The sequence below is a fragment of the Alosa sapidissima genome, chromosome 1 (genome assembly GCF_018492685.1).
Source record: "Alosa sapidissima isolate fAloSap1 chromosome 1, fAloSap1.pri, whole genome shotgun sequence".
In the NCBI taxonomy this organism is placed as follows: domain Eukaryota; kingdom Metazoa; phylum Chordata; class Actinopteri; order Clupeiformes; family Clupeidae; genus Alosa; species Alosa sapidissima.
This window is the reverse complement of record NC_055957.1, coordinates 44,940,340-44,967,796: the sequence shown is the minus strand read 5'-3', so window position 1 is coordinate 44,967,796 and position 27,457 is coordinate 44,940,340. Positions and strand designations below refer to the sequence as shown.

The 27,457-nt window shown below is 45.7% G+C and overlaps 1 protein-coding gene and 1 long non-coding RNA gene across 4 annotated transcripts in view; one reads left to right on the top strand and one right to left on the bottom strand.

Moving 5' to 3' along the window:
• The window catches only part of carmil3 (capping protein regulator and myosin 1 linker 3), a 54,853-nt gene extending 36,353 nt beyond the window's left edge, over positions 1–18,500 (top strand). The window contains exons 24-40 of one of the 3 annotated variants that reach the window (XM_042093399.1): positions 1,070–1,168; positions 3,737–3,856; positions 3,988–4,101; positions 5,327–5,502; positions 6,593–6,680; positions 7,772–7,882; positions 8,344–8,410; positions 8,843–9,030; positions 10,277–10,356; positions 10,707–10,868; positions 12,240–12,438; positions 13,025–13,418; positions 14,269–14,387; positions 14,979–15,153; positions 15,665–15,742; positions 16,598–16,705; positions 17,683–18,500. In XM_042093399.1, the coding sequence (XP_041949333.1) occupies positions 1,070–1,168; positions 3,737–3,856; positions 3,988–4,101; positions 5,327–5,502; positions 6,593–6,680; positions 7,772–7,882; positions 8,344–8,410; positions 8,843–9,030; positions 10,277–10,356; positions 10,707–10,868; positions 12,240–12,438; positions 13,025–13,418; positions 14,269–14,387; positions 14,979–15,153; positions 15,665–15,742; positions 16,598–16,705; positions 17,683–17,723 (2,319 nt within the window). In that variant the 3' untranslated portion in view covers positions 17,724–18,500. Of the gene's footprint in view, positions 1–1,069; positions 1,169–3,736; positions 3,857–3,987; positions 4,102–5,326; positions 5,503–6,592; positions 6,681–7,771; positions 7,883–8,343; positions 8,411–8,839; positions 9,031–10,276; positions 10,357–10,706; positions 10,869–12,239; positions 12,439–13,024; positions 13,419–14,268; positions 14,388–14,978; positions 15,154–15,664; positions 15,743–16,597; positions 16,706–17,682 lie in introns of all 3 variants that reach the window. The other 2 variants (XM_042093396.1, XM_042093409.1) reach the window with 2 other exon arrangements.
• On the bottom strand, positions 871–18,190 carry LOC121709835. Its single transcript, XR_006032048.1, has 3 exons — positions 18,133–18,190; positions 4,913–4,915; positions 871–909 (listed from the first exon to the last, which is right to left on the bottom strand). It is a non-coding gene; the product is annotated as an uncharacterized LOC121709835 (long non-coding RNA).
• Positions 18,501–27,457: the final 8,957 nt, after the last annotated feature.

Here is a 27,457-nt window from a genome sequence, read left to right as displayed (position 1 = left end):
CTGTGTCCAGATAGGGACAACAGTTTGTGTTGTTTCCGTTTTCATTTGTTACACAATGTGTTAAAAATAACACAATTTGCTTTGTTTTTTAACACATCTCTGTGTCCAGATATGGACAACACATTCGTTTTAAGAGTGTATAAAACACATATTCTTAAACTGATAGTTCCGGTCCTTGATTGTGATTGGCTGAATCGTGTTCGATGCCGTTGTAAAATGCAGCATAAACATACACCTTGACCGCATTTCGTTCTATATTACTGCACCACCATAACTTGATACAAAAGTTAAAGTAGTAGCGTCTCGACGTTGCTTGGCAACCATTCAGATAGAGGAAATATATTTCTTGGCGGAAGAATGATTATCTATGAATAAATAATTATATTTCTAGTTGCTGTGCCTTTACTTTATGAAACTTTGCCAGGTATTTATAGTAACAGTTTTAGAAAAGCAATAAGCCCCTGGAGTCCGTAGGTTACACTGACTCTACAACAACTTCCATATAAACAACCTATGTATAAAACCTGCATGTGATGCATCTTTGGATGAAACAGGCAGCAAAGAGAGAGTTTTTGCATCTGAGGCAGTGTCTGAATGTATGTGTTGGCACTGCCATCACGGCGTGTCTGTGTGACTGATCCCGGGATGTGAGGCCTAAGCTGTGTGACGACGGGCCATCTCTATAAATAGCTCACCGCAGTTCAGAATGATTGCGGCCGGCCCATCATATCTGATGGCTGCCGGTAATTACCAGTGCTTATGTTAGTGAATGTGTGCTTATCGCTACTGCATCAGCTGCAGTGCTCAACGCTGTTTGAATACACTCACTATTCCTGTCAGCCTTTCTTTCTCTCTCTCTCTCTCTCTCTCTCTCTCTCTCTCTCTCTCTCTCTCTCTCTCTCTCTTTCTCTCGCTCTCTCCCGACATATCTCCCGCTCTCTCAATCTCTCTCTTTTTCACACTTACTCTCTTTTCAACTCACTCATTCACTGTTTCTTCCTTACTCTTTCCCTCTCTCTCTCTCTCTCCCCTCACTTTTGCTTACTTCTCCTGTCTCCCTCTCCTTCAGATCCAGAGAGCTCTGTTGAGGAATAATCAAACTCAGCGCTTCTCGCAGAAACAGGCCCTGCGTCTGCATCAAGGTTTAGTGACCAGCACTGCGGAACAGGTACAGCAACTCTGAAATCACAACACAACACAAAGCCACACAACACAACACAACACTGCAGCAGGCAGCTCACTGCGTCGGGATCACTGTGTGCTGAGTGTGTTTCACTAATTCACGGATTGTGGGATAAATGCAGAGACCAAATTTCCCTCACGGGATCAAAAGAGTATATATGCTTATACTTATACTACTTAACACACAGCCACACAACACGCCACACTACGCCACAACTCGCCACACCGCCACATAACGCCACACTACATACAGTACAGTACACACAGTGGTATGCACACCACAACACATGCAATCTGAGCAGGCACAGCAGGCACAGCAGTAGTACCCATAGCAAACTCCACCATGTAGTTTTTTGCTGCTTAGCAAGAAAATCTTCACGTCACACAATTTCTGAAACCTGTCACAGAAAATCTTCAAAGCCAAAAACTAATGCTCAGCCTTTGGCAAAATAAGATAGGATCAGACTTTGAACTTGATCTGACTGTAATCTTGACCCAGACCCATTGCCCTTCAAATGCAAGAATGTAAGACTACGAAGATGGGTCTACCATTTGACACAGAGTGACAGGGAGGCTACAGCGGGCACGTAACTGAAGCGTTCTGTACAGCGTAACTGTAGTGTCTGCTGCAATAGTTAGCTTCCACTGTAACCAATGTAACTGAAGCGTTCTGTACAGCGTAACTGTAGTGTCTGCTGCAATAGTTAGCTTCCACTGTAACCAATGGAGCTGAAGCGTTCTGTACAGCGTAACTGTAGTGTCTGCTGCAATAGTTAGCTTCCACTGTAACCAATGGAGCTGAAGCGTTCTGTACAGCGTAACTGTAGTGTCTGCTGCAATAGTTAGCTTCCACTGTAACCAATGGAACTGAAGCGTTCTGTACAGCGTAACTGTAGTGTCTGCTGCAATAGTTAGCTTCCACTGTAACCAATGGAGCTGAAGCGTTCTGTACAGCGTAACTGTAGTGTCTGCTGCAATAGTTAGCTTCCACTGTAACCAATGGAACTGAAGCGTTCCGTACAGCGTAACTGTAGTGTCTGCTGCAATAGTTAGCTTCCACTGTAACCAATGGAACTGAAGCGTTCCGTACAGCGTAACTGTAGTGTCTGCTGCAATAGTTAGCTTCCACTGTAACCAATGGAACTGAAGCGTTCCGTACAGCGTAACTGTAGTGTCTGCTGCAATAGTTAGCTTCCACTGTAACCAATGGAACTGAAGCGTTCCGTACAGCGTAACTGTAGTGTCTGCTGCAATAGTTAGCTTCCACTGTAACCAATGGAACTGAAGCGTTCCGTACAGCGTAACTGTAGTGTCTGCTGCAATAGTTAGCTTCCACTGTAACCAATGGAACTGAAGCGTTCCGTACAGCGTAACTGTAGTGTCTGCTGCAATAGTTAGCTTCCACTGTAACCAATGGAACTGAAGCGTTCCGTACAGCGTAACTGTAGTGTCTGCTGCAATAGTTAGCTTCCACTGTAACCAATGGAACTGAAGCGTTCCGTACAGCGTAACTGTAGTGTCTGCTGCAATAGTTAGCTTCCACTGTAACCAATGGAACTGGCTACACCACATTTAACAGCAGCACAAACGTTCGGAAAAATTAGTCTTCTAAAACTTTTTTTACACTACATGTATGGAGCACTTCATAGTGTGACATACTGTATACCACATACAGGCTCAGCAGGGACACAAACATTGTAATATAGTAACATACTGTATACCACATACAGGCTCATCAGGTACATAAACATTGTAATATAGTAACATACTGTATACCACATACAGGCTCATCAGGGACACAAACATTGTAATATAGTAACATACTGTATACCACATACAGGCTCATCAGGTACACAAACAAAAACATACACAGGCTCAGCAGGTAAACAACCAAAACCTCAGCAAATGTTGGGCTCATCAGGTGAACATCTTCAGTAGGTCACCGCACCCCCAGGCACAGCAGTTATATGACTGACTGCATGGTAGCCCATGCTGGCCAGAGTGCTGAGTGCGTGCTACTGGCTGCTGGGTCCACGGTCTCGCCTGTCTCAGTCTGTCACTCTGTTACGAACTCTCCTTATCTTTCTTTCACCCTGCCAAAGCCACTCTATTTGTGTGCCTGTAATCCTGCCTGCCACAAACACTTTTTCCTTCTTATTCTTTCTCTTTTCTCCTCTTATTCTGTCTATTTTCTCTTCTCCCGCGCTGCGAGAGGCATTACGCTTCCTCTCAAGCTTGGTGATTAGCCCATACTTTCTGCTCTATTATTCAGCCAGGGTTGCTAAGTAACACTCACACACAGTGTAAAATCAGCCTCTTTTTTTGGGGAGTAAATGACAGAGTTATTGCAATTGCAGTGTTCTACCATAACAGCTGCCTGATGACTTAATGTCTTTCTGTAATGTCTCTGTGTGTTTTTCTCTCTGTTTTGTTTCTGTGTAAATTCTGTGAATGTGCGTGTGCCTATGTATGCATTTGTTTATTTGCCTGTGCTTCCGTGCATGTGTGTGTGTGTGTGTGTGTGTGTGTGTGTGTGTGTGTGTGTGTGTCTCAGGTGATGGAGCGCCTGTGTGTGCGCGTGCAGCAACAGCTGTGTGTTCTGCGGGGCTCAGCCGAGGGGGAAGAGCTACAGGCGGCGAGGCAGGTTCTCAAGGAGGCCAGGAACTCACGAGCGGTACGTGACGTATTTTGTGTGTGTGTGTGTGTGTGTGTGTGTGTGTGTGTGTGTGTGTGTGTGTGTGTGTGTGTGTGTGTGTGTGTGTGTGTGCGTGTGCATAAACACCCATCAATTTATCCTGTCCTCAGCTGTACCCATCCTTGTGTGAGCTGGCCCACGTGCTGTCAGTGGACGGACCGGTCAGGCAGAGGCTGGACGTGCTAGCTGGAGAGCTGGCCAAGGCAGCTGATAAGGAACTACAGGTAAGTACTCACTGCACTGCACTGCACTGCACTGCACTGCTCCAGTCCAGTCTTTCTGTCTTTCTCAATATGCATGCCTCTCTATTCTCTCTCTCTTTCTCTTTCTCTCTTTGCAGACTCTCTTCTTCCTCTCTCCCTCTATCCAGACTCTCTTTTTCTCTCCCTCTATCCAGATTCTCTCTCCTACTCTCCAGATATCCTCTCTCTCTGTATCTCCCTCAGACACTGACCTGCACATCTGAGAGTCTGCACCTCTTGTCAGACAGATCAGAGGCCCCTCTCCCCTTCACCCCTCCCGTCTCCTCTCCCTCATCCTTCCTCCCCCCCCTCCTCTCTCCTCTCCTCTGCTCTGCCTTTAACTGCAGTCTGTATAATGGGCCTGTCAGAGGCCCAGGGAGACTGGCAGAGAGGGTCAGCCTCGGCTGATATGTTTCCCCCAGAATAATAACCAGGTGTGCTACCTACTGCACACCACTCTGTGTTCAGACCTCTCTGTACTGTAGAAGCTGAAAGACTTAACCATGGCCTTTCCTCCGTAATAAAACAGCAAGATCATGTCCTACATGCAATAGAGATGTCACCGTATCCTCTCATTTGTCATCCTCATAACAGTTGGTGTCCGGCAATGACATGGTATCACATGACCATCGCCGTCCTTTCATCATAAGAGACTGCCAAGGTTATTTTGAGCAGCTGTTATAGCACTTACTGAATTATGTGTTGTCATTAGTCTGCATGGTGGTTGGTATTCAGTGGCATGAGACGGTGTCATTTAACAGTCACGAGCAGTGATGACAGCTCCCTGAGTCACCTACTCATAAGCTGCCATTGCATTAAACATGTCTAAAGCTCTATGGACATCTACTGAGGATGATTAGGACATGGTAATGTGACACTGTTGCATTACTAGTCACTGGCTGTCATGGTGCCTCAGGGCAGGATGTACAGTAGCATCTGCCATTACATATTTATGATATGGCCATGATGAAGGGTTCACGTTACCTGTACCCTTCATCATCAAATGACCAACACATTTTAACGCCAGCCGCCCACACCCTGTTGCTACACACAAGTGGAGGAGAGGAAATTGGCTCAATGTTGCCTGTAGAGATTCATGAGCTTGACTATGAGCATTCCACAGATCTAGCCTGTGTTGTTGTTCCCTGTACTGATTGATGCATTCACGTAGTGTTATATCTGACGTTGTGTTTGTGGTGCCTGTCAGGTGATCGTGGACTCCATGGTGTCCCTGTGCCGTGAGCTGTGTCCACTCTCCGCCACCTCAGCCGAGCTGACCTCCCCTCCGCTCTCCTCCATCTCAGAGCGCGTCTCCATCCCTCGCTCTGTCATCCGCACTGCCCTGATGGAGAGAGCTGCGCAGGACATCAACAGAGCCCTCGAGTAAGAGCGCAGCAGTGGCTTTATAAACCCATTTCTTTTCAGATGGCCAACTTTGCCGAACCCAATGGAAACATCAATAAACAGAGCCCCCTGTTATTTTTAACCATGTTTATACGGGCCCCAACAAATTCAAGAAGGAATGTGAAAAGCGTTCCCTTTACTTTCCAAAAGCAGCCCCTCAAGAGCTTAAAAAGCTCCTGCTACCTCTCACAGCATACAAGCTGTCTAATCAGTCCCACAGAATGGACCTCCCGGTCTAACATGAGTCAGGTGTACCGCATGTTTGTTAATGTACCTCTAGCCTCATGGAACAGAGAGATAGAGAGAGAGTGAGAGAGAGAGGGGGGGGGGGGTGCAGAAAGAGGCAGAAGAGAGACAAAGACAGACATATAAAAAGAGGAAACACAGAAAATCACAGTAAGAGATGGAAACAGAGATGGTAAAAGACAACAAAACAGACTCAGATAGAGAGACACAGATAGACAGAAAGAGGATAGAGGAGGGAGAGAGGGAACGTGCTCTGGGAACATCATCAGACGCTGATGATATTATGTGCTGAAAGGGGAACAACCAAAAGATGAGGAGGGGAGAGAGAAAAGGGGTCAGAGCAGAGCGAGAGGCCATGAACGAGTGAACGAGGCCAGAGAGAGAGAGAGAGGGGGGGGGAGAAGGAGAGCGAGAGCTATGGGCTTTCTCCAGGCTGTCAGGAGAAATAAAGGCCACAGAGCGAGACCCAGAAAACAGGAAGCTGAGCCTCAGCTGTGCTGCTGGGGAGCCGTTTCCCTGGCGTGCCGTGCCTGTGCCCCCAGACACCAGCCCAACCCCAGAATGTAAATGATGCAAAGAGACAGATACTAGAAAAGGCGGTGTGATTTCTCTCTGCACGTGGATTTCCAACACTCGAGCATGTTTTGTTTTTTACTGTCCTCTCTCTGTCACCACTTGACACCACTTGTCTGACTTGAGACCCTCTTTTGTACTGTTACTGTGTGCATGCGAGAGACACTGAGCCATATTCTCACTCTTTCACCCCCCCTCTCATCTTCCTCTCTTCTCTCCTCTCTCTTTGCTGTTCTGTCATTTTTCTCAGGGAGGTTAAGCTTTCTGTCGTCTCCCATCTCACCAACACCATAGTGGATCAGATCCTGCAGGAGCTCTACTCCACTCACAAAACACTGGTACAGGCCTGGCCTCTTTCTGTCTCACTGTCTGTCTGCCAGCCTAACCACTTTACTCTGTCTACCACTGCTTACTGTTAGGAACCTGAAAGTTTGGTTGGGTTTGGTTTGTTTTTTCGTTTTTTTTTTTCTCCATACCGACAGTACTCCGTGACCTTGAGAAACAGAGATCTAGAGAAAAATTGCCGGAATTCTCCTTTAATGTTACCAACATTTCAGTTCAGATCTTAAAGGGACTATATGTAGAATTCTGTAGGACTTGAGTTGTATTGATTGCACTAATCCAGTTGCAATGACAGTCTTCCACTAACTTGCATGTTTGACATTAGGTACATAGGTACATGAGGTACATAGTGGTATTACAGAGTCCGGTCCTAACAGGGCCTAAAGATATCTACAGAGCAGGCATTTTTGACATTACATCAGTGCAGTTATTTCCCCTTTGAACTGTTCTGGAAAAAAATCAGACAAAAATACCCTTTAAAAATGAAAAACATTCAGGAGCATTGAAGGGTGTAGTATGCCGAATTCATGTAAGGGATAAAGTATAGAACGCCGGTCATTATTGGAAAAATAAGTCCCGACAGGGCGAACCGGACCCCGACGCGCAGCTTATTACACGGCTACTTGCCAAAACGAAATAATAAACTCCCCACGATATGACTTTAGCCTACATAGCCTAGCCTATTTGTTACCGTTCATCGTGGCATTTGCTGAAACAAATAGTTTGCAACAACACACGCTGAACTTGAATCAAACATTCTTTCGAACACAGCTGATCAACCGTCTACTTTCATTTTTGAATGAAGTTCCAGTCCTTGCGTAGTGATATGAAAAGACGTGAAATAAAAGCACAAAGCCCATTTTCCTTGACAGCGGTCTGTTATACTTAGCAACGGTCTGTTATTGAGAATTAGCAGACCCCCGAACGTTGGGAAAGCCCATTCAAGTGAATGGAGCATTCTGCAGCACTATGAAGAGCCGTGTAATAAGTTAGTGATAACATGTTGTGTTAGGGAGTGTTAGGGTGGGATCCAGACTCTAAAGGGTTTTCCTGACTGTCTGTCTTGTGGATCTCACTCTGTTCTCAGCTGCAGCAGGTGTCCCAGGTGAGACGCCTTGAGGACAGGGGGACAGCCCGGCGAGCTCCGAGACACTCAGACACACTGGACATCGCAGACGAGGACCTGGCCATCGGCATCGTGAGTGAAATAAAGACAGGAGAAAGTTGGAGAATGACTATGGGGAAATGGAAAGGACAGAGAAGGACATACTGTAGAGACACACATACAGTATACCCCCTCTGTACCTGACAAAGATACACACACACACACACACACACACACACACACACACACACACACACACACACACACACATACACACATACTCATACACACACACACATAAACAAGTTTGTCCAGAGAGAAAGAAATCAAAGTAGCAGAGCAAAATAACAAGATTTAAAGATTTACAGACTAAAAAAGTATGTGTTGTTTGTTGAGAGAGACAGGTTGTGATGCTGTGCATTTTTCACACCTTTAGGAAAATTGAATTCTTCCTCCTGCTGATTCTCCATTATGTGTGTCACCTTCTCTTTTTTCCATGTTGTTCTTTGTTGACTTAGACTTGTTTCTCTCTCCCCCTCCCCCTCTCTCACCAGGACACCATCGCCATCAAGAAGCGCAGCTCTCGCACCAGACGGATCCGGCCGGTGTCCACCAGATTGAGTGAGTTCACCCGAGCTGCAGGCTTGGACTTACTGATTTGTGCTGATGAATTATGCATTCTTATTAATTATTTATCGCAAAATGGTGACAAAAGGGGAACTTCTATCCAACTTGTTTTAGTTCACCTCATTAGCTATGCATGACACAAAATCTCTGCACTCTCATTCTATTCACCTCTCCTTTTATCTCTCTCTCTCTTTCTCTCCATGCTTTTCCCTTCCTCTTTCTCTCCCTCTCTCTCTGCATCCCTTTCTTTCCATCTTTTCTCTCTCTCTCCCTTTCCTTCTATTTCTCCCTCTTGTACCATCCTTGTTTCTGCACAACTATCATTTTGCCTGCTTTACCTCCCCCCTTCTCTCTCTCTCCATCTCCCTCTATCTCCCCCTCTCTCTTCGCCTCTCTCGCCCCCCCCTCTCTCTCTCTCTCCAGCAGGTCTAGGTGATGACCCCTCCGCCTCCCCCATCATCTCTGCCCCTACTCCCTCCGCCCATCTGCCCCGCTCGGCTTCCTGGGAGGGGCTCTCCACCTTGCCTACCCAGGGTGCACCTCTGCGCCACGTGACTCATGTCAGACCTCGCCCCCCGCGGCGACACAGGACAGGCTACACCCCTCCAGACACTGTAAGCAGTAACCTGTCTCCTGTGTTGCGTACAGGTGCTGTGGCTCATTATTATCATTTCAGGATAATCAATTATCTTACTCAAGATTGCACATCTGGACAATGGCGAGTTGGATGAAATATTGGGCCAGGAAGAAAATGGTTCCTGAACCTTTACTCGCACTTCAACCTGTTTTTTTCCATGACCTCATTCTATGTGATGATATTGGCTTATCTCTTGCACAGAATGAGAACCGAGATGGAAAAACTGCATTAGGTTTATACTAGACATGCACTGTACATCTGATATGATTTTCCCATTTCCATCCTCTGACAATTCAGTGTTGTTGTTTACGAGAACATTAGCTTGCAACATCCACAGCATTCTCAGTGCCCTGGGGAAGATCTCACAAGACGTCAAATCGACTTCTTTTTTTTGTTCTGCACTAACTCTGTCAGTTATGACTCACATGCAAATCTCATTTCCCAAAACCTAATCACCCTGGAGCAGTGATGATGCTTGCATATTAGCTCTCATGAGCCCGCATACTTTCCAGGGCCTGCTCAGAAGACATGCAGGAGGATGGGAGAGCAGTGGTGTTCTAGCAGACGGGTAACTGCTATGGAAGAATCGATGATGATGATGATGATGATAATGATGATCAAAATGACGATGATGATAATGATGATGATTAGAATTAAGCAATAAGCCCGGAGGCCCCCGAAGCCCCAATAAGGCCGTAGGTTACATTGATTCTACAGCTGCTAAGGGGCGTTGTTAGGCACGACGTGCTAGCGGAGTGCCTAAAACCCCCCTTAGTTGTTGTAGAATCAGTGTAACCTACGGACTCCAGAGGCTTATTGCTTTTCTAAAACTGTTACTATAAATACCTGGCAAAGTTTCATAAAGTAAAGGCACAGCAACTAGAAATGGAACCGATTTATTCATAGATAATCACTCTTCCGCCAAGAAATATATTTCCTCTATCTGAATGGTTGCCAAGCTATGAAGTTATGGTAGCGTAGTAATATAGAGCGAAATGCGGTCAAGGTGTATGTTTATGCTGCATTTTACAACGGCATCGAACACAATCAAGGACCGCAACTATCAGCTATACAGAATTGTAGTGAACATTCAACAGTCCCTTTCTTGCTCCCCTGTTCCCTCTTCTGATGAAACATTGCTGTAATGTTGCTCTCTCTCTCTCTCTCTATCTCTCTCTCTCTCTCTCTCTCTCTCTCTCTCTCTGTCCTCCATTCATGTGCAGCACTGTGCTGAAAACGGAGGAGTGAACCTGCTGGACGACGGCCTCCCTGACTTCTATACCAAGAGGGTTCTGCCAGACAGGTACAGGCTTACTATGAGTGCAGCAAACTGGAGGGAAAGGAAGTCATGCACCAAACACTTTAAGATTTGAAGTTATAGATCTGATGACATTAGACGTTTGACAAAACAGCGAGGAACACCTTCTCATTGACATAATTCATCTCACTCTCTTGTAGGTAAACTCAATTGATTACAGCACTTAGCATTAATTGATTTGTTTTTTCCTAAAGTCCAAAAGTTGTTAATGTTAATTGATACAGCTGATGCAATAGAGACACAGTATTTAAACGCTAATGCAGTTTGCTGTCGATGAACCGGAGTGAGCGTAAAGTAAAGCAGCCAGGGCTGTTTTGTCTGTGTTTCCCCTACAGTCAGCTGGCGTCGCACCAGGCCCAGGCTCTGAGGAAACAGAAGAGGCGGAGCGTCCTGTCCATCTTCTCCGGTTTCCGTAAGAACCGCCACTCCACCATTTCCTACCAGGAGGCGGAGTCTGCAGGACGGGCAGGGGCCTGTGGAGAGGAGTGCCGAACAAAGTACATCACACCCGTCAATCATAGCTGTCATTCAGAGCTGTGTCAGTCTTAAGGAACGAACATACTACTGCACAGATAGTTTTGTGCCATGCAAACGTGACTAGGCCTAGGCATACTTCATTTTCTGTTGTTTTGAACACAGAACACATGCACACTATGGGCTCTAATTTTTATGACACGCAACGTGTAATGCAATGCGTTAATACTGACCCGCATTTCCTGAACTGGGAAAAACATTTAGCTAACATCACACTACACGCAAGCACTGGTTGGTCAGTGCACAGATAAGGGCATTCTCAGTATATGAATTTGTTCACAGTGACAACTGTTTACATTTGAACAGCCGTGGCCCACTGGTTAGCACTCTGGACTTGTAACCGGAGGGTTGCCGGTTCGAGCCCCGACCAGTGGGCCGCAGCTGAAGTGCCCTTGAGCAAGGCACCTAACCCCTCACTGCTCCCCGAGCGCTGCCGTTGAAGCAGGCAGCTCACTGCGCCGGGATTAGTGTGTGCTTCACTTCACTGTGTGCTGAGTGTGTTTCACTAATTCACCAATTGGGTTAAATGCAGAGATCAAATTTCTCTCACGGGATCAAAAAAGTATATATACTTATACTATTATCTAAAAATCATAGTGAACAAATTCTCCGCCATGTTTTTTCTAGCTGTTCAATAAAACACAGTAAATGATTCAATTGATTTCTGCTTTGGGGCCAGAGATGATGGTTGAAGAGAAGCACTCCCAATACAATTCCACATGACTGTCAGAGCTGCCTGCTGGAGGGGCATGTCACAAAATTTAGGTGGCATGCGACAGCCCCCACAAAATGTATTGATGTCAAAAATTTGTGTCACACAGGCTGCAGTGGCAGAAGTATGCCAGAGCCTTTAGATATCAGAGCAGTGGATTTGCACCGTCACAGAATGCTGCCTGTAGCTAAATTGTGGAATGTGCTTTACCACCTGAGTGGGTTTGACATTTATCAGTGTGTACCTTCTTTCTACCTTTCTGTTTGTTTCTTATTTTTCTCTTTTCTTCTATTTGCCTCCTCCCTCTCTCTCTTTCACTCTCTCGTTCTGTCTTAATGGTTTTCATTTGTAACTGTGTGTACGTTTGAAGGTAACGGATAATTGAATCAAGGTCTTAGGACTCAAATCCACCTCCTCCCTATTTATTTTTGTTCTGAAGGAGCTGCAGTTTATTTTATGATATTAGGTGGCATTTAAGTTCATTCGGTCCATTAGTGAATGTGTGTGTTGGCTTTTAAGGATGATTGAATTCCACTCCATCACTTTCTCTCTCTCTCTCTATCTCCTTCCCTCTCTCTCTCTCTCTCTCTCTCTCTCTCTCTCTCTCTTTCTCATGTTACAGTGTGTCCAGTGAGAATGTGTACTCCACGGTGCAGTACCCTGGCGAGGGAGAGCAGGCCGTGGAGGTGAGCAGTGACCGCCCCCAGCGGCGGCTGGAGAGGCAGGGCTCCCAGAGGAGCACGCCCCAGGCAGCGCGGCCCCACCACGGCATCGCCCTCCCTGGCCTCCTGGGCGGCCCAGCCTGCCTCTCACACAAACAGGTGAGTGCTCCTTCATAGAGGTCAAAGGTCAAAAACACTTTCAAAATATTGACACAATCTTGACTCGCTGTTGCCATATGTCCCACAGCTATGTTGAGTATAAGCTTCTTCTCTATTCAGATAATGTTGATTTGGGGCCTGTGTTGGAGTTCAGATTTTCTGTCCTATAGCCTGTTTCTATCCACTTTCCCTTGATCCTCATGGAAAATATCATAAAGGTCAAATAGACCTGCAGTGTGTATCAAAGGTCAAATAGAACTATAGTGTGTAAGCTGCTCATTTGTTCACACAACTTATACACCTATAGACCATACACTTCTCAGCTATACACACAGCAACCCCCTATTTTACAGTACTTCTTGCAAAAGTTTGCAAAAGACTCTTCAACTATTCACACTGGTTTGACAGTTTCTTCAGCAAAAGGCTTCCGAAACTTAAACAGACCTGTGGCTGCCTCCAATATATTTTCTCCAAGGAAGGAAGAAGGGGATGTCACTCTGAGTGTTTGATGTAAAGAGTTCCCTCCCCCGTCTCTCTCTCTCTCTCTCTCTCTCTCTCTCTCTCTCGTTCTGTCCTTCATCTGCAGTCTTCAGACACAGAGAGTGACACGCACAGCTCTGTGGGGACAGGCGCTTACACAGACACGCAGAGCGCGGAGAGAGACACCTTCGACAGCGACGGGCCTCCGCTGGGCGCCCGGGACGAGGCGGCGGCGGCGCATGCTGAGGGGCAGACAGCGAGCGTGGATGGCGGAGAGGAGGAGGAGGAGGAGGACTACGAGGACGTGGTCGTCTCACCCAGCGCTGTGATAGAGAAGCGGACAGACACCACAAAGGGAGCGGAGGAAGAGCAGAAGCCTGAGGAGAAGAAGAAGAAAGAGGAGGAGGAGGAGGAGGAGAGGCAGAAGCCTGTGCCGCCACCTCAGAGCTGCAAGCCCAGCCTGGCCAGAATGAGGCAGCGACACCTGCTGGACAGCTCTGGTACTGCAGCGCTGCGGCCACTGCGCCACCACCATCATAGTACACAACGCAACCCAGGGAAGAGGGAGGCAGGGGAAGGGAGTGGGGGGGGGCAGAGAGGCTGTTGTAGTGCATTAGTATTGGCAGTGGCAAAGATTTCAGATTCCAAACTTACAGCAAAGTTGCTGGACTGCGGCAAACTCTGTGTAGACTGAACCAGGCTGAAGACAGACAATGCCGTCCTGTTGTGACAGCGACACAAACTACACTCAGCTAAACTAATTCACACCAGCCATCTAAAGGCAAAAGAAAAAAATATATTGATGATCAGGATAATAGCTGTTTAAAATGTCAATATATTGAAATATTGGAGGACAGATATTGATATTTCATCAGTATTTGTGCTGGGGTGTCCATTCCATCCACTATGGGGTTCTAGAAACGCTGTCCTGTCAGTTAGGAATGTTACATTGTGATATAGATAGATAGATAGATACTTTATTGATCCCCGAGGGGAAATTCAGGATATTGCATTGTCAGAGAGAGCGAGGCACCCAGTTAGTTACAGAAGCTAAATATCTTCACTCAAAGTAAAACTCGAAAAAAGTCTGGCTTGAGGAATGCCCTAGGAAGTGTTGGAAGGGCTTTATTGATTGTTCTGAGAGGCGGTCTATGTTATCGGTTAGCAGTGCTGTTTGGCTTTAATAAGATTAAATGAATCAGTGGGCAGTCTGAGCGTTTTTGCTTTGTGTGAGCTCTCCCTGATGTGATGACACAGGCTTTCTGCCCCCAGACGCTGGTGGAAGCAAGCGGGATTCACAGAGAGCCAATCTGTGGCCTGTGGCTAAACTAAGCTTGTTTACCTGTGCAGAGCCTTCAATAGAGGAGACCGGAGGAGAGGAGGAGGTTGGGGAGGAGAGGGAGGAGAGGAATGGTGACGGCACACCGAAGGATCAAAACATCAAGGCGCATTCTCCTGGAAATGAAAAGGTAGGGATGTGTGTGTGTGTGTGTGTGTGTGTGTGTGTGTGTGTGTGTGTGTGTGTGTGTTCCCATGCACAAGTATATCTGTGTGTGTGTGTGTGTGTATGAATAAATTTAATTTAAGTGTGTGTGTGTATGTCCATGCACAAGAATATCTGTGTGTGTGTGTGTGTGTGTGTGTGTATGTGTGTCCATGCACAAGTATATCCGTGTGTGTGTTTGTGTGTATGAATAAGTTTAAGTGTGTGTGTGTGTCCATGCACAAGTATATCTGTGTGTGTGTGTGTGTGTGTGTGTGTGTGTGTGTATGAATAAGTGCAAATGTGTGTGTGTGTGTGTGTGTGTATGAATAAGTGTAAGTGTGTGTGTGTGTGTGTGTGTGTGTGTGTGTTTAATTAACTTTTTAACATCTACCAGCCACAGTTCCAATTTCAAAATGTATCATTTGGCTGGTAGCTAGTGCTAATTTCCCTGTGTGTGTGTGTGTGTGTGTGTGTGTGTGTGTGTGTGTGTGTTCCTGCCTGAAGGAGAGAAACAGTGATAGGGTTATATCAGCTGTGTGCTGCTTTATGATTAATTTCTACTTCCTGTTTGCAGTGGTCTCCTCAGGCAGGTAAAGAGCAGACAATCACAGACAGGGGGTTACCTGAGCATAGTCCCTCTGTCTCTCCCTCCAAAGAGAGAGCCAATCCCAAGGCAGGACGGCCTCCCGTGCCTCCCGCCTCTTCAAAGCCTGTGCTTCATCATTCGTTTGACTCTGCTGTCAGTCAGGGTATGTTGTGCTGTATTTTTTATTTCATTTTATTGAACCTTTATTTAGGCAGGTAAATCCTTAAAAACATGCTCTTATTTGCAATGGCGGCCCTTTCAAAATGCAAAAGCCTCTTTGGCAATTAAATGAATATAGTCACAGGTAATATAATACACAGGGACAGGCACTACATGAGAGTGGAGCACATCATAGCATAGGCTCTGGGACAGCAGACTGCACACAAGCAGACACATGTAAAAACCCACAACAACAAACTACACACACAACAGTGACAGGCAGCTAACACATGCAGATGTAATATGATGATGCAGAAAGGGCTAGGATACAGCAAGCAGTTATAACAACGCATGTTGTTGGATCTTTCACTACTGTTGTTAAAATTGCTTTGTTGGCAAGACTTGTTAAATACAGTGTTGCCCATAAAGTGGTCAGAGAATGTTATGTCACATGCACTATACATGTGATTACGATGATGATGATGGTGATGATTGAGTTTTGTGGCCTTTGTTAGGTGATGAAGATGGCAGCAACTCCAACGGTGTACGGCTGAAGCCGTACCGTAACAGAAAAGCCAATTCTTGTGACACAGGTACACGCAAGAAATCACATGTATAGTGTGAGCACTTGTTTACATATGCATGTCTGCATGCGTGTGCTTGTTTGTGTACACGTGGGACCATGGAGGGGTGAACATAAGTGATTAACCACAGATGGTGCATGTTTGTCATTTCCAGTTAATTCTTTAGTATTTTTCACTTCCTGCATGCAAAGCATGTGTTTTTTGGGTTGTGCATGTTTGTGTTTGTTTGTGTGTGTGTGTGTGTGTGTGTGTGTGTGTGTGTGTGTGTGTGTGTGTGTGTGTGTCTCAGAACATGCTCTCATTCCTTGTACCTCTTTTCATAATTTCTGCAGCTCCTCTTAAATGATTTGCTGCTCTTAACATCCATAATAACAGGTCAATGAGATAAGTGGCCTTAAAGCTTACTGCGATACATAGGTCATAAACCCATTGTCAGGGTGATGTGAATATAATGACTGTAATTATTAGAGTAGATCTGAAACACCCACTCTCCTCCTCCCCACTTGTTTATCACACTGTGCTCTCTTATTGACTTGACTGTTTGTCTGTTTCTTTGTTTGTCTGTCTGCCTGCCTGTCTGTTTGTCTCTGTGTATGTAATTGTTCTTTTTTTGGCCTGTCTGTCAATCTGTCTGTCTGTTTTTTCCCATCTCTCTTTCTCTCTGTCTTTGTTTGTCTGTCCACCTAGTCCACCTAGTGTCTGTCTATCTGTCCATATATCTGTTACTGGAGAAGCGTAAATCAGGTTTGCATGCCCTTTTGGGGCTGTGCTGAAAATGCCTTGGCTGTAGCTCACACTTGCCTGTAGCCCCATGTGTATGAACGTGTGTGTTGTGTCTGGGTTTGTGTGTATGTTCATTCTCAGGCGTGGGACACAACAGCCCCCGCGATCTGGAGAAGTCCTCAGATCGCAAGCCCCCAGTGAAAAAACCCAGACTACCCCCCAAAAGACACAAATCTGTGGATTTTCCCGGTACTTGTGCGTGTGTGTGGTGTGTGTTTGTGCTTGTGTGAGTAAGAGATTGTGAATGAGTGTGTGTGTGGGTATGTGTGTGTGTGTGTGACTGAGTTGTGTGTGTGTGTGTGTGTGTGTGTGTGTGTGTGTGTGTGTGTGTGTGTGAGTGAGTAATTGTGAATGAATGTGTGTGTATGTGTGTACTGTAAATGTGTGTGCGTGTGAGTGATTGTGAATGAGTGTGTGTGTGTGTGTGTGTGTGTGTGAGTAATTGTGAATGAGTGTGTGTGTGTGTGTGTGTGTGTGTGTGTGTGTGTGTGTGTGTGTCTGTGTGTCTGTATGATCCTGTGTTTGCATAAAAGCTCCTGCATGCGTGAGATTTTTATGCTCCATGTGCTCCACACTGTGTGTATGCCTACACTGCTCAACTTCCAATCAGGACCTAACTTCTTTGTTTGACTGATTGATTGATTGATTGATTGATTGATTGATTGACTGATGGAGTTTAACATCTCCCAAACTCAGACAAAGTAAGCCTGTGGTGTTTGTCATGCCGTACATGCTGACTCATAAAAGCTGGACATCCAGTAGGTGGGATGACTGATAGGCACTTACAGAGGCACACTCTCTCTCTCTCCCTCTCTTCCTTTCCTTCTGTGTTTGGCTTTCTTTCCTACTCTCCTCTCTTGCTTTCTCTCCTTCCCTTCATATCTCCCTCACTACCTTCATGAATCGTCGTCTTCCCCTCTTTCTCTCTCTCCATTTCTCTCTTCTCCCCATTCTGTCCTATCTCACTCGATCTCTTCCGTCTCTCGCTCTGTCTCTCTCTCCCTCCATCTTGCTATGCTGGACAGATGGCTGTGCGCTGACCTTTAGAGTGCTTCTAAAGCCAGCTTAGTGCTGAGGGTGAGGTGAGGATGCTGGTGTTAACCCCCCCCACTCTCTCTCTCTCTCTCTCTCTGTCTCTCTCTCTCTCTGCACTCTCTCTTCCCCAGGTCACACAGGCCCGGAGCCTGGCAACGGAGAGGCGTCATGACAACGCCAGCCTAGGAGCCCGCCGGCCACATTGGCATGACAACCACTGGGGGGGGGGATTATGATGATGATGGCTAGAGGAAGGAAAGAAGAAAGAAGAGGGGAGTAAATGTAGAGGAGAAATGGAGGAATGAGAGCAGAGGAGACTGCTGGAGAGACCATGTGGCTCTCTGTAAACAGCCCAATAAATGTAGCTACACGATGTTCCAGTGGGAGCACTCAAACTCTCCAACTCTTATTCATCCTCCCCTGTCCAGTTCAGTCCATTCTCTATCTCGACCTCTCACACTCTCAGCCAGCTGAGCTAACACAGGGTCAGAGTCAGCTCTCCACTTACCACACCACTGTCTTAAATCAGGCCTCTACTAAAGTACTGTTTTCTGTCTTTCTCTCTCTCTCTCTCTCTCTACCCCCCTCTTGCTTGTCACTTTTTTCTCTTATGTCAGTAGACAATCTTTTGACACTGAAACTACAAGCTTTCGTGTTTGCTTGTAGGTGATCATGATCTGTAAATATGAAATACAACAATCACTTTTTGCACAAGTCAAAGTGAAGACCATTGCTCTGCATTTTATGTTGATTTTTACATATTGATAAGTGTTGCATAAGTTATCAGGAAGCTGTTGTGTGATGATGTTCATCTTGTTTTCAGTATTATTATTATGTTATTTCATGGTTGCTACTTGGTCAAAGAAACATTATAACAATCAAAGTTGTGCAAGAACAAAATGAGCTTTATTTTTTAAAAAATGTGAATGTTACTTTGACTGAATAAAGTTCGGGCCTTTAATAATGTGTCCCCTTTAATCTCTCTCTTTCTCTCTCTCTCTCTCTCTAACTATAAGTGAGTGTATCTGCATGAAGTTGAATACGTTACACTTAGTCTACTTAACCAGCAGGAGGTGCCATACACCTAGAGAGCTTCCCCTGTATAGAGAAGTGTCTGGCTGATCATGTTTTGATAAGACTTTGGGAATGGCTGGGTCATTTTTATATCCCAAATTTGAATCAATCAATCAAGTTGTCGCAACCCTTGTTCCTCTGTAGATTTGGTATATCAGCAATGCACTTGTTGTTTACCAAGCAGACAAAGGGCTAGGAAGGCTATTTATTATGCCACTGTCCCCATGGGAACACCATTGATCAGTCTGCACAAATAATCCCCAGTCATTATATTGAAGTCTATTCACTATTAATCTGTTAGCAGGTGGGTAAGATCATTCTGTTGAAACAGAAAGCATTATCCATGCTTTGAATATACGTGTGCATGGAGACCTATTTCTACAGAAGGTGACTGTCACACAGTGTTTTTTTTATTATTGCAATGTACTGGCCGGAGTGGAGCTGCATTTCTATAAAAGCCCAGCCCAGATTAAAGGCACATGGTATAAATATTTTGTTCAGCATTAGAATTCTGTTGACATTACTGCTGTGAGATTACGCTAAGTACTATGGCTCTGAATGAAATGATTGGTGTGTACGGATTTAACAACATGGGAAAATAAGATGGTTATTTTTTGCACATTGCTCTGTCTCGGAGCACACACAGTCTAATATGGCAGGAAACTATAGCTCAGTGATTTATTTGCCTTTTAAGCAGCTCACATTAATTCAACGTTTAATTAATTGGGTCTTTTCGTAAGGCCCACACACATTCCAACGTTCACAGGCACGCACGCCTGGTGAAACAAGTGATGTTCTCTGACGCTGTGAGATGTTGTTTAATTTATGAGCTGCACCACCATGCACATTCAGGAGCTGCACCAATCAGATTCATTAGTTAGGGAATGAATCTTTCAACACACACACTTGTGAAGTCTGAGTAATGCTGACAGATGGGATTAATGATGAGGTTGCCCAAGCTGGCCGTAACCAGCTAAGAGAATGGTGAAGTTTATGAGCCTGAGTGCCACTGCTGTCTGGAGACCATGGTTCAGGCCCTGTGAAGTCTCCATCCACCTTTTACCCTATCACAACCCTTTTCCATCAGTGTCATAAACTAAGCTACCATGATGCTGTAGTATAATGAAACAACACAAAGACTACTTTGAAGATTCCTTGCCTTATAGTTGTGAACCATTGATTATACTAACTATAGTGCTTGCTTTCTTTTCAGAACAGGATTCCCAAAAGATTTGTTATCCACCTCCCCAGTGCTTTGCTGAGGGATTAATATTACGAGGAAACCGGTAGCCATACTCCTAACTGGGGTCAAATTAGTGAACATCTATTAGTGGGGAGGGTAGCCAAGGGCCCCTCTGTTGCATCTACACAATTAAACAGAAAGAGAGAGATGTGTGTTGGTGCATATTTGAGTGAATTTGAGACAGTAAGTGAAGGAGGGGTTGGCTTTACACAAGGAAACAGGTGGGCACACTCTCCCTCCATCCCTCTCTCTCCCTTTGAGTGTGTCTGTGTGTTTGGATGAATTGCTTGTCTTCTTTGACTCTGAAGAGAATGGTACTATTCTGGAACAGGATCCACTCTCCGACCTAGATGTTCACTCCTGTCTACTGAAGTAACCATTTTCTCTCATGTTTGTTGACTGTGTATGTTTCCAGTAGACTTAGAGCTATTGCAAACATCTTTCTATTATGTTTTATTAATTCTGTCTGTCTGTTCAGAAGTATGGTGTGTGGTGAAGATGTTCACTCAGTTTATGTTATGTTGTTATCTCAGTTTATCTCAGTGATCAATGGATTAATCTGACAATCAACAAAGTAGTTATGACAGCGTTTGAAAATGTCTCAATTTGCAATCTAGTGAGAAAAGTTTGTAACTGTTTCTACTTCTTGAATAGAAATGCAATCCCTTCACTCTCTCTTTGTTCTCTCGAGTCTTCATCGTCAGCCTTTTCTTTTCTGTCTCTCTCTCTCTATCTCACTTTGTCACTCTGGTTGCACACTGTAACCAAGTTTTGTCCTCGCTGCTTCATCGTTCGCCTCTGATTCATGTTATTCTATTTATGGGGGTGTTTCTCTTAGACACCTTCCACTGTTGTAACACTCGGCTTGACAGGCTGTGAATGAATCTCAATGACTTTAGTACCCGTCTCTCTGCATACGTGCGTGTCTGGGTGTGTGTGTGTGTGTGTACTCGCCAGAGTGTAATTGGTCGGATATATGGATGCATGGATATACAAAATGTATAGATCACAGGGGCCTGGCCATTGCCTGTGGCACTAATGCACTTTCAGTAGTTCTCTGTGCCCTGGCAGACCCCAGTGGGGCCCTGGCTAATGACTGCTATTGCTTTATAATTCAGTAGAGTGGATGCTGTCGCCCTCTCTCTGGTCGCGCTCTCCAGACACCCAAGTCCCCAGACACTCAGAGCTCAGGCCGCTCAGACCCTTATGACTCATTGGAAGTGACATCAACTGTGATTTTAAGGCTTTGAATACACGTCTGTGTGTGTTTGTGTGTGTGTGTGTGGGGGGTGGCGGAGTGTCTGGCTGTGGATAAGATGGTGGGTTGATGTGATATGCATCCTTACTACAAATTGTAAAACAATGGGCAATGTTAAACCTAAGATCCTTGATTACGCCGCTTAAACCCTCTCTGGTTATACTGTGGGAGGTTGATGGGATATGCATCCCTCCTACAAATGGCGAAAGAACAGGCAATGTTAAACTGTGAGAGTGTATGGATTAAGAGATTATTATGTTTTCTTTGTAAATTTGCTGATCCCTTACTCCCTCCACCTTCCCCCTCTCTACCTCTTTTGCTCTTCACTCCCACTCTCTCAGCTCATCTCATACCTCATAACCACTCATCTCCCATTTACGTTATCTCAACACATTCATCCTTAAATCTGACCATCGCCCTCTACTCTCTGTGACCCGAACACCCCTCTCTGCACCGTGCCCGTGTTTGATCCTCGCAGTCATGCCGGCCATCGTCAACCTGCTCTTCCACACGGTCTCCACCAACACCACTATCTCCTTCTCGCTGGTGCTGCCGCTGGTCAGCGTGCTGTCGCTGCTGGTCGGGGTGGGCGGTCACCTGCTCATGTGGCTGGTGCTGATGCGTAACCCGCGGCGCCGGTCCAAGCCCAGCTCGGTTCTGCTGCTCAACCTGAGCCTGGCAGACCTGGGCGCGCTGCTGACCCTGCCCTGCGTCCTGCTGAGCGCCAGCTCTCAGGACTGGCAGCTGGGCGGCGGCATCTGCATGCTGCTGGGCTTCATGACGTCGCTGACCGCCGGCGTGGACATCTTCAGCCTGGCCGCGCTCTCCGTGCTCCGCTACCGCATCGTGGCGCCGCAAGCGCGCCCCAGTGTACGCCCCATGCAAGTGTGAGTGCGCGTCCGACACACACACACACACACACACACACACACACAGTGAGCAACACACAGACAAGCAGACAATCACACTGACATATGCACAAGACACACACACACACACTGCGGTATACAAGCCACACACAAACATTATGCACACTATGTTATGCATGCACAAGACACACACACTTATATCATTGGCTACACGCTCTTGTGAAGAGAATAGCTGTATGGCATTCAGCACACTCATTCATTCAGCATGCAGCACACAAGTTCTTTTTGGTAAATTTGCTAAGAATTCTAGTTCAGTCAGATCATAACATTTATGGTAAAACGCCTTGTCTCCTGTGATCGCATGACCTTGAGTTGACCTTGAATTCCTTTGGTAACTTGTTTCTACTCTGAAGTGTCATAACTAGATAATAATCACTGATACAAATCTAATAACTACTAGAATGAATGAATGAAAATTCTCTAACAACCGTTTCATTCTGAATGTGCAGTGATTGATATGGATTTAAATGGCCTCATGCATGAGACTCAGACAAGCCCAAGACAACCTGACACATAATTAATTAATACATCCATGAATATGGCATGACTGATAAAATAATAAAACTGTTTCCTTTTCACCTCCCTCATCTCTCCATTCTCGCTTCTCCAGGGCCGGCACAGTGGCCGTCATCTGGCTGGTGGCGGTCACCATGGCGCTGCCCAAGGTGACGTACATCCGCTTCGACGGCGGCTGCACGTGGTCGGTGGGCCGCAACCAGTGGCTGGGCTTCCTGGTGCCGGCGTTCCTGGTCTACTACGTGGCACCACTGCTGTGCATCGCGGTCAACTGCGGCCTGATCATCATGCACCTGCAGCGCTGCCGTGGCACGCTGGCCGCCGACCGCCGCAACAAGAAGGCCACGGCACTGCTGCTGGGCTCCACGCTGGTGTTCGCCATCAGCTGGCTGCCCTACTACGTGCTGGAGTTCGTCAACGTGGCCTCGCCGCTGGGCAGCTCTCTGGCCTGGCCGGTGGTCACCAGCAAGCCGCTACCGCCGCCGCAGATGAACGCTTCGCCGGGCAGCATGGTCACCACCACGGAGAAGTCGGCGATGCTGATGACGATGACGGCGGTGCCGCTGAGCCCGAGTGCGGAGGTGTCGCTGCTCTGGGAGGTGGCGTCACTCAGCGCCATCCTGCTCATCTGCCTGGCGCCCTGCTGGAACCCGCCGCTCTACTTCCTGCTGTCGCGGCCTGCCCTGCGCCAACTGCGAGCCCTGCTGCCCACCGTGCCCGAGCGCTGGAAGGTCACGACCCTGTGCCGTCGCGTGGCCCCTGGCTCGCCACCACAGCTGCCCCCGAACCCGCCACCGGTCTCCTATATGGTCACACACACTCTGCCCGCTAGGCTGACACAGTGATGTGTGTGTGGGCTTGCCAAAGAGTAGCACAGTAACACAGAAATACAAATAAATACACACACACACACACATACACACACACACACACACATTGATACACACGATAAACACACAATTTCCAAACACACACACAAATGTCACTAACTGATAAACACACACACACACATACACAAATACCTATGCACCCCTGCAAACTAACACAAACAACACACACACAAACACCTATGCACACCTGCAAACTAACACAAACAACACATACACAAACACCTATGCACACCTGCAAACTAACACAAACAACACACACACAAACACCTATGCACACCTGAGGGGTATTCCAGAAAGCAGGTTTACTGGCTTAACTGGGTAGGTTAACCCAGAGTTAGCGATAAACCTGGGATTTCAGTTCCAGAACGCTCAAATATGATCAGGCTATGTAAGTAACTATGGTAACATAGGCTCTGAAGTTAACTGGGTATGTAAACCCAGAGCAAACGGTAAACCTGGGATTTCAGTTCCAGAAAGCTCAAAAATGATCAGGCAATGTAAGTAACTATGGTAAGGCTCTGAACTTAACCTGGTAGGGGTAGGTTTTGTTCAGGTTATGTTCAATTATGTTCGGTTATTTCAGTGCATGTTCATGCCGCTATTTTTACACTTGTCACACAATGACGTTTCATTTTGAAGAAGGTCCGATTGACAAAGAAGCACAAAATCATGTAATATTTATCCGTGGAATTAGCCGTGAGAGGGCGATAAGACCACGACATCACATGATGGCCCATCCTTTCTTTTCCAAACGAGTTTTTCAAGAGCGCTATAGTTTTTCCGCTGAATCCTAAATTGGGCCGGGCTACTTGAAAAGCATTCCCGACTCCATCCCTACATTAGGCTACGCATGGATTAGAATAAAATAAAATAAATCTTAGCTAGCCAACACCATAGGACATTTGCCTTTGGCTCACCAGACATCGGATGGACAAAAAACATCTCAGACACACTGAAGATATAATTACAGTGCAGTAGGCTACAAAAAAGGGAAAACATATAGAAAATGAATAAATAAGTTTAAATATAGACTAGGCCTACACAACAGCTCAGCCAGGTATGCGTGTTGTCACTAGTTTGGTTAAGAATAAAATCGTTTTTCAATAGGCTACACTTTTTGCCTCTGTCCAAATACTTGAAATGATGTGCATCGATGATCGCTCTCCGACTGGGAATTTAGTATTGGAGACGCAGAGCATATCGGCAAGCTGTCGGTCGGTGCGTAAAGTTTGCCTTGCGCTAAAGCAGTTCCTGCGCAACTTCATTCGTTTTCTTGGACACAAACCCACGAGGATCATTAGAGTGTAATTTCACCAACTGGCAGGTCAGCATCACTTATTAAATTTTCCAAATGTGCACCGAAATGTGTCCAACAGGCTATCCATGCCTTCCGACATTCTTCACCCTTCCGATGATGGAGGCGCAAAAGTTTAACTTGGCCCACAGCTGCAGAACCCGCGTTAAAATAGAAAATTACATTTGGGATTCTCAAAGAATTCTATGGCCCACTCAATCTGTGACAAGGTAGGCTAGTTTAAGAAAGCATCATTTAAAGCAGTCAATACAATAGCCTACGTGATGTCCACTGAATTATTTAATTGTGCTTTTGACATTAAATAGGCTATCCTAAACGTAGGCCTACGCATTTCAGTGGTCAGTTAGGCTATTCTCTGCCAAGCAAGGTCTTGGACGCAGACGCTTAAGTATTGCTCTTTTTTTGTTATTACAGTTCTCTCCTCCTTGTAAGCCTCGACTACTCCGCCTCTGAAAAATACTGTGCTCTTCGTTTCGCCGGTTTCACTCATGGTTTCGACTCTCAATAGATGATGCCTTTATAAGTTCGCCGTGAACGCGCACAACTCTAGGTTATCTAACACAGGGTTGATTGAACTAACTGGTAACCGGTGTTTTGGAACCGACAGCTCGGGTTTAGTCGCCACAGGTTCAGACAACCCAGATTAAGTTTTATCTCCGTGTTTGTTAAACCTCCTTTCTGGAATACCCCTCTGCAAACTAACACAAACAACACACACACAAACACCTATGCACACCTGCAAACTAACACAAACAACACACACACAAACACCTATGTACACCTGCAAACTAACACAAACAACACATACACAAACACCTACTGTATGCACACCTGGGGCCTGTACTACGAAGGGGGCTTAACCTACCCAGATGTAACCCAGGGTTAAACCGGGGTTGACAAAACCTGGTTATCTTAAGTGGTGTTAATCGGTACTACGACGCTGATTATGAAGTTGATTTGTTGAGCCAGCGTTAACCTAATTTGAGTTTGTGCGCGTTCACATTAAAGGGGCGGGTTGCAGCGCAAGTCACCACTTTCAATGATGACGCGATCACCTTATTTTACGGATGAGGAATGCACAATTATTATGCCAAGTTATGAGGAATTAAAACCCACTCTACGACAAAAATCAAATACGTCGGCAGTGAACAAAGCAAGGCAAGCCTAAATGCCTAAAAGTAAAGTTTTATTTCCACATGTTCTTCAAATATGTGTTACGGATGACTAATAGCTTGCGGAATGTCTGAAATGAGTTGAAATAATTAAATTGCCTATTTTGAGTTCACAGAAATGCCTACAGATGCAACACAATTTAGAAGTGGGCATATAGATTACAGTAATAGGATAATTGAATGTTTAAGTAGCCCCCATTGACTGATTTAGTGTAGGCTATGCCTAATTCTGTGAACATTTCAGATGCAACACCATTGCCAAACGCACATGGCAGCAGGTGAAAATGAAACACAAACACATTATTCAGAATAGTAGGTTTATATAGTTATAGCTTGCATTAATATTTCTTAATTATGAAAACATGTCGGCCTAGTATGCTTATAGCCTTCACTTGGCCTCTGTTTTACAGCTAACAAGAAAAGGGTGTCTTTGAACACTACTGTAAGGCACCAGAGTGTTTTACAGTAGCAGAGGAGTTGGCCATCGCAAATAATAGTGGAAGGCCGATTATGGAATGGGTTGAGGGAGGCATTCGGTCGGATTCTGGTGCTGTGGAAATGTGTAGCCTTTATGTGCAGGGTACAGTAATATGACATTCAATTAAACAAGTTTGATAAAATAATTTTAATAGGCTATATTAGGCCTACTGTAGGCTATGTCCGATTTATTTAAGGCTATTCTTGCTCAGATGTTCAGCATACTGTAGGCTAGGCCTATGTCCGATTTATTTTCGGACATACAGTATATATATAGCCATTCGCTATATATATAGTCTATATATGGCGGTCTCTAAAACCCCTCGCCCTGCGAAGAGAGCCCCTCACGATTTGCGCTCCTATGTCGTATGGAACATCCAGGTACGCCGGACGATATCCGGACGATATTCTCGAATTGTTAGTGGAGGGGTGGTAGGCTACTTATAAAGGGTGTGTTTAACGGAAACCTCGGGTTAACCAAGAACATAACCTGCTCGGAGCAGGTTTGAGATGCAGCGTACTTGTCATGCGTAATTGCCTGCGTAATGTCAGCGTAATTGCCATGGCAGCATACCTCGGTTAAAACATATCCACCTTTCGTAGTACGCGTGATCAAGTTACTCTCGAAGTTACCCAGATAAGCCAGTAACCCCGCTTTGTAGTACAGTCCCCAGCAAACTAACACAAACAACACATACACAACACAAAGTAAGAAATCAGTCACCAATCCAAACAATTTGAGAAAAATGCCATTTTAGACTAGTATCTTAAAAGCAGGTGTGTAACAGGAGCCCCCTGAGTCCATCTCCGAGTGAAGAAATATGAGTTGCTTAGTAACACTGGTAAACGAATCAGGAATGTAAAACTGTGTACTCATGTTTTTATGACAGGGCATTTAATTTACAGTGCTCCAGCAAGCCAGCTGCCCAGTGACTCTTTCCATCACACTCCCCGTCTCTTTCTCTCTCGCCTTCTGCTTCTCTCACACACTTACACACACATTCTCTCTCTCTGCTTTTCCTCTCTCCCTCT